Here is a 7,514-nt window from a genome sequence, read left to right on the forward strand (position 1 = left end):
GACAGCATATGCAGCATTCACACAGGAGTAGTAGGGGTGATCAGATGTATATTATTATTATTATTATTATTTAATAATAATAATTAGATGTATAAAAAGCTGTATGGGTGGTATGACCTGAGTGTATTTATTAATGGGAACAATTTATTAACATTCATTAGAAAGACTAAATAAAACAGAAGAATGAAAATCGGTAAGAGTTTCAGAGCGTTCATTTGACGCTAGCACCAGGATTTATCTTGGCATTATACACCAGTAAAACATGTATGTTTGCGTGATCATTCTCCAATGCTTCACATGCTTTTGTCTGGGTTATTAATACAATGTTTATGCTGCTAATTATCGTAAGACGACAATAAGTCAGAGGAGGTATGTTTTCATTCACTAAACAACTGTTTTTTGTAAAAATGAGAGACTGAAGTAAAGGCACCGCAGTGAGACGGATGGAAAGCCGCTTCACTTTAACAGAGCATCATAATCTACGTACCAGACCAACTGCCCAGAAGTGGGCTTAACCCCCTGAATGGGCCACTTTTTGGGGTTGCTCTCTGCTCTGCTGATTAGCGTAATAATGTCATGCTTTCCTTTTCCCAGTACCAAGACAGCAACTTTATGGGCTTTATTGATGAGCGCTAGACTGAGACTCATCCTTTGGTGAGGTCTGGAAGGGCTTTCTGTAAACAAGACAAGGGAGTCTCCTTTAATGCCTTCCTCATTACCAGGAAATATCGAAGCTGTATGACCATCATTACCCAAGCCTAACAGTATAAAGTCAAAGCTGGTATTCCTTACAAGAGCGGAGATATCCTGAGCATACGTTTGGTTGCCCGTGTCTTCTTCAGCACAGAGACGCCGATTCCTAAGAATTGGCATTGGGTGAATATTTACATAGGGTAACCTTACATGCTGCAGAAGATGCTTTTCAAGGTTTCCAAAGTTTGATTCTGGATCAGAGAATGGTACACAGCGCTCATCAACTAACCACAAGTGGGTGTTCTTCCATGGGAAACCATGGAGGTGTCTGGACAACCTCTGAAACAAAGCTAAAGGGCTGGAACCACCTGACAAAGCCAAGTGAAAGGCGCCTGAACGTTTTATGGCTATTTTAGCCTCAGTTTGTATGTCTTGCGATAGCTTCTGTATAAGCTGCTCGGCCCAGTCTGACACCATAGGATTGCCAAGGAAAGTAGATCGAGGGGAGCCAAATTTGTTAATCTTCTCTGCCACGTCCAAGATCTCCAAGTGTTCATCTGTAACAAAGTGCAGACTACCGTCTTCTATAGCAAAATCGAGCAACTGACCATACTCTGAGCCTTCTGGGTACACTCTTGGTGATTCCTGTTCCAGACTATCTAGAAGGGGAGTCCAGAATTTCCAGGAAGCCAACAGATTTGTGGTTGTGATGAATGAGCCCTTTCTTCCATAGTATATGTTGGATATAAGAATGGTATAGGCATCCCTGCCTTGAATAGGACGGTATACGTAGTAATCAGAGAGCGGTTGCCCAAACACACTGGTGGATGGAAGTTCAGAAGCCTTTTGCCATTTGCTGGGCATTAGTTTTGGTTTGAAAAGACCCTTACTCACTAGGACAGCAGGAAACCCAAGCTCTCCATGTCCGATATGGAAAATAATTTGCTTTGGTTTACAAGCGTCCTTCAGGGGATCTTGGTTTTCTCCTTTTTGAACACAAAATACATTGTCTTTAAATACAACTCGCACATATGAGGTCCTCTCCTCCAGAGCTTTACCAGATACTAAAAGGAATGGTACCCCTTCCCATCGCATATTATTAATATAGACCAACACAGCTGTAATGAGAGAAAATCAGAAATTATAATTTAAAACAATGGAATGTTTGCATTTTTAAAAGTCAGAATATCAGATTTAAAAAAACAACAATAGATTTAAGGGAATTTTATCTCCTAAACATTGTCGGTGACGGGTGTTTAGAGCAACTCTAACAACATACTTTTATACATAAGGAGAATAGGTGTTTCCGGCATGAACTCCAAGGCCCAGATACAACAGGGTTTTTTTATTTACATTTATATTTGGGAGTGAGGCAGAGTCAACTAGGTGAGCTCATATTATACAAAGTATAGACTGTTCCATTTTTTGTTTGTTTGTTTGTCTTTCCTTTCATCGAACTACACCTTTAGGAACTGCCCCACACTGCAGCGTCTTAGATTTGTTCTTTTGCAATGCAGTCGTTAGCCACCAGATGTCGCTAATAGTCTATCTGCACCTCTCACTGTCTTAGTAACCTAAAAAGCTTTAGGCAGCATTTATTTTGTTTTGGTGGGTTTCACTGTAAGTGATTTTAGATGCCGTATCTAAATTACGTTGTAACAGTAGCCACAAAGCTCTTGCCGCAAAACATTGACTAGTCCAACGTACTGGCCCATCAGGAGTAATAATTGTACATATCAAAGACCCCTATATGGGCAAAATAATTGAGACTCTCTCTCTCTATAGTTACTTAATGTGTAGTGACCAAAATGTATCATTTTGATCAAAGATTACTTATAACATAAACAAATAAATGTTTGTATAAATGTAGCAATCATGTGTGAGTGTTAGACATTATACCGGTCTACAATATATTTATATTATTACATTGTGGCTTTTGATACACGCCCTTTCCAATCAAAAATCTTTAAAATTATTACACAAGCTAACAATATAACCAAATGTAGAATATAATTTGTATGAGCAAAAAAAAAAAAAAAAAAAAAAATAGTTGGCTCACCTGCAAAGGTTGGTGTACTGGTGAAATAATTTGGTTTTGTTTCCATTTCCTCCTTCACCTGTGACAGGTAGTTCTGGTACTGACCAACTACAGCCCTGTTCTGGTCCATTCTGTCCAAAGAGTCTAGTACATCCAGCTTTGCCCTAAGAATATCATCAGAGTTGGTGAGGTTGTGAGGCACCTCCATTGCAACGGAAGTAAGGATCTCAGTCAGATGGTTCTGAAGGACATCACGAATTACGCCATATTCCTCGTAGAAGCTGATTCGTCCTACAAAAAGTGTCAGAAAAATAAATGTTTCACCTAGGCTGTTGGAATTAAATGATATAGTTACCACACATAAAAGATTTGGATGGAGACACAGATTTTATATTGAGAGCGATAAGGACATGGGGCGTCTGCAATATATAACTTTATTTCCACCTGAGAAAGCTGGGCAGGACCCAATGAAACGCATAGAGGACTTTCTTCTGGCTGCAACACTGTTTGCTGAACTTTGCTGATCCCTGCGTGGAATCATCCTTCTGGATCAATTACTGTTATTACTACTACAACTACTACGATAAGACTTACTGTACTCGATCTCAAGCACAGGGTCTGGGATTTCAGATTACCTTTTGCATCCAGTGTCTCCTTCAAAACAATCTCTACTCTCTCCACATGGTGCCGATTCCAGATCAGGTCAAGATGCTTTTGGTTGTGAAGTCGAAAAGGAAGAATTTGCTCGACAGTCTAAAATTATTAGTGAACAAGCAAACAATATATTAGAGGAGGCAGCTATTTGAGAAGAGAGAGAGAAAACTTTAAATCTGCGCTCTGCAGTTTGAATAAACCCTCACCGTTGACGTCGAGTTTTTTTTAGGGATCAGTCTTGGACAGCGGGAAACCCAAGCTCTCTATGTCCAGTATGCAAAATAATTTGCTGAGGTCGGTCCGGACCACAAATACATAAATGCAAAGGAAATTTCTCAATCACAGAACTTTAATCCGCATGTCGATGAAACTGGAGACTAGACCCAAATTCAGTAGACAATCTGTATAAAAGCATACTGCTATACACCCCATATAAAATCTGAGATCGTCTTCTCTCCAAACCTGACGTGTTGCGTCCACATGCTGAATTTAGTCATAGGTAACACTACCTCCCTCTTTGCTTCCTTAAAAACAATTATCAGATGGAGGAGCAGTTGCACCCCCACCCCAAAAAAATAAAGAACCAATGAAACAATTATAAACACAGGAGCGTAAGCGAATGAATAAGTAAGTGATATTATGCACATTATACTTCTCTATGCAGAATAATAAAGTTTAAATCATGATTAATGCCTGCTCCTCCACAGGGATCCTTTAAATGTATAAAACCATTTAAATGTGTAGCACTATCGGAAACAAATAGAAACAAAATATCACTCAGCACTAGATGAACTACCCTACATGTGGTCTAATATCCAATAACGTTGGGAATATAAGAATCCTAGATGAACTTTTGAGAGACATGAAGGTAGTTCTGACTATGATTACTAACTCCTAACCATTTTATGGAGCCACAAACTAAAAACTCTTAAGTACTCTTCAACATACATAAGTGTAACATAATTATTAAATGAAAACGTAAGTGTACCCTGCAGGAAAAAAACCCTAGGGATATTATATATTTTATTTGGTTACACACAAGCCAAAAGGCTTCAATTCAGACTAGGCTGTGGGTCACTTTTTTTGTATTAATGGAACTCACATTTTTACAAATATATTATGTATATAGAGTTGCTTTCCAATTCATAAAGTATTTATTTTGGAAGAATAAACCTGTATAAACTCATGGGGAATTCACAGCAAACAACTATTTCTTGAAGACATAACATGTTTCGCACCTCACTTGAGACACGTATGACTATTGAATATGTTGAGCCGGTGACGTGAGAGCACCTGGGAAATGTTATCCGTTTATGCTACTCACTATGTGAGTAGACACTGCAGGTTGAGAGGCTTTGGGCTCTCTGGCTGGTTTCAAACTGGACTTTTTCTTACCTTGGCCATTTTTAATAGTGAGGGAGTGGACATTCCTTCCGTTTTTGATGTTATTTCATAGATGCTGGGGTTCTGCTAAGTGAGCGTTTTACAGCTTTGCTATACAATAATGTATCATGGTGAATACTTGATAATTTTGTTTGCCAACACAATGGTGACTTAGGCTACTTGTAGAAAAACGTACCTGTTTTCCAAGATAATGGTCAACCCTGTAGATCTCCTCCTCACGGAAAACGGTTTGAAGATCATCAGCCAACTTCTTTGCAGACCCGTAGTCCCTTCCGAAAGGTTTCTCCAGCACTACTCGCAGCCATGCTCCTGGAAGAGGCCGGCAGCTGGCATTGATATTTTGGGCGATGTCGGCATAAGCAAAAGGTGGCACGGACAAGTAGAACAATCTTCCTGCTTCATGTATCCCTTCGTCGGATAGAGACCGCTGGATATCTTGGTGAAGAGCTGTGTAATGTTCTGCTGTCTTCAGTTGTCTGTAGCTGCTTAGCTTCAGAAACTGATCTTTCAGCAAGACACATCTGTCGGGTTCCAAATCAACCGGGCAACTAAGAGACGTCAGAATATTGAACAGTAGCTCCTCACCTTTCTCCGGGGGAGTCAAAGCAGCCCCATAAAAAGTGAAGCTGTGCCCTTTATACACTTCATTTATGTAAAGATGGAAAATCCCCTGCCATAGGTACTTCTTAGCCAGGTCACCTGTAGCCCCCAAGAGTACAACAGATATATGTCCTTTGCCTCCGGCACTGATAACAGCGACAGTCCCAAAGAGGAAGAGGCAGCAGAGGGCTCTTTGCAGCATTTTGATGGTGAGTTATGGGCTGGGGAAAAAAAACAGATTTACATTACAAATGACTGAGAAAATATTCCTCCAAGTGTATTCACACATTTTAAACAATATATTTCTTTCAGTATGTTTTGTCTTCTATTGTTTCTTGGAGACACAGAGAGAATACCTGGATCTAATTCCACCATTAATCTTCAGGACAACTCAAGGCGTTGATCAGGCATCCCCGCCATACAGTGTAAGGCGGATGTTGACGTCTGGGGTAGGGGCCACATACGCGGATCTCAGTGTTGCTAAATGCCTCAATATCGTAGATCGCTTTCTAAGCTGGTTTAATGCCATGACGTGCCAGATATATCATTGGTCGTTAACTCACTGTCTTTGCGTGAAGTGCATGGCACGTAAATGGTCGTTAAGGGGTAAATAAGCAAATCTGGACTGGACACGTCAGTAGAAAACAAGAAAGAAACACCTCCACAAAAAACGGTGAATGATAATAAGAAAATAATAATAGTATATTTATAAATACCCTACAGGTCCTGCTGCTACCCGAGAATAACACTCCTCATAAGTGTTAACAGGAACAATAGAACAAAATACCGGGGCGCAAAGACATGTGGGAAAAAATAAAAATAATAATATAGTGTAATAAAATCTCAAATATTTTGAAGATAAAAAATGAAGTAATTGCACTCACAAACGTGCTCAAGGTGAGGCGCTCATGAAAGTGATGGAGTCTGTATATCCTTAGAAATACTGTGCTAAGGAACAGAAACCCAAAATAGTGCAAATAAACGTTTGATATATTTATTATAAAATAAAGGTAAAAAACTCACAAGCGTATATGCATAACCAAATTGTCATGCATAAAAGCAATCGAAGGATGTCCTTTTCAATAAAATCCGGAAGGTCGATGATATGTATAAAATATTTCTTAAAAGTCTCTCAACGCGTTTCGCCGACTATGGCGTCGGCTTCCTCAGGAGAATTTTGCAAAGTCAATGTATGTTTCGTCCGTGGATTCCCGGCTTTTAAAAGTCCCGCTTTGCCGTCTTCTTCTATTTGCGTCATCACGTATCTTCTTTTTTCTCTTTTTTTCTCTTTTTTTCTTTTTCTCTTTACTTTATTGAACTGTTTCTTGTCTTTTTTAGGTGTCTTTAACCCAAAGGATTCACCGCAGCAGACGGGGAAAAAACGGTACTGGACTCCTCATTTCGTCTCGTCGTAGTCGGTAAGTATATAAAGTGAATTATATAAATGTTTTTTAGATAAACGAAAAAAAAAAATCCTTTGGGTTAAAAGACACCTAAAAAAGACAAGAAACAGTTCAATAAAGTAAAGAGAAAAAGAAAAAAAGAGAAAAAAAGAGAAAAAAGAAGATACGTGATGACGCAAATAGAAGAAGACGGCAAAGCGGGACTTTTAAAAGCCGGGAATCCACGGACGAAACATACATTGACTTTGCAAAATTCTCCTGAGGAAGCCGACGCCATAGTCGGCGAAACGCGTTGAGAGACTTTTAAGAAATATTTTATACATATCATCGACCTTCCGGATTTTATTGAAAAGGACATCCTTCGATTGCTTTTATGCATGACAATTTGGTTATGCATATACGCTTGTGAGTTTTTTACCTTTATTTTATAATAAATATATCAAACGTTTATTTGCACTATTTTGGGTTTCTGTTCCTTAGCACAGTATTTCTAAGGATATACAGACTCCATCACTTTGATGAGCGCCTCACCTTGAGCACGTTTGTGAGTGCAATTACTTCATTTTTTATCTTCAAAATATTTGAGATTTTATTACACTATATTATTATTTTTATTTTTTCCCACATGTCTTTGCGCCCCGGTATTTTGTTCTATTATTCTGGACACGTCAGTACACAGACACCCTGTTAGTGGGGTGAACAAATGACCCACCCTGCTCTTC

General features: G+C 39.1%; 1 protein-coding gene across 1 annotated transcript; it reads right to left on the reverse strand.

Moving 5' to 3' along the window:
- Positions 1-456: 456 nt before the first annotated feature.
- On the reverse strand, positions 457-5,591 carry LOC149297945 (GDH/6PGL endoplasmic bifunctional protein-like). The gene is made up of 4 exons (XM_089487825.1): positions 4,965-5,591; positions 3,367-3,484; positions 2,753-3,022; positions 457-1,811 (listed from the first exon to the last, which is right to left on the reverse strand). Exons 1-4 carry the CDS (start codon positions 5,589-5,591, stop codon positions 457-459), a joined length of 2,370 nt encoding a protein of 789 aa, XP_089343951.1.
- Positions 5,592-7,514: the final 1,923 nt, after the last annotated feature.

The sequence above is a fragment of the Sceloporus occidentalis genome, unplaced genomic scaffold, assembly GCF_023333645.1.
Source record: "Sceloporus occidentalis isolate IW3139 unplaced genomic scaffold, rSceOcc1.0.p SCAF_35, whole genome shotgun sequence".
NCBI lineage: Eukaryota > Metazoa > Chordata > Lepidosauria > Squamata > Phrynosomatidae > Sceloporus > Sceloporus occidentalis.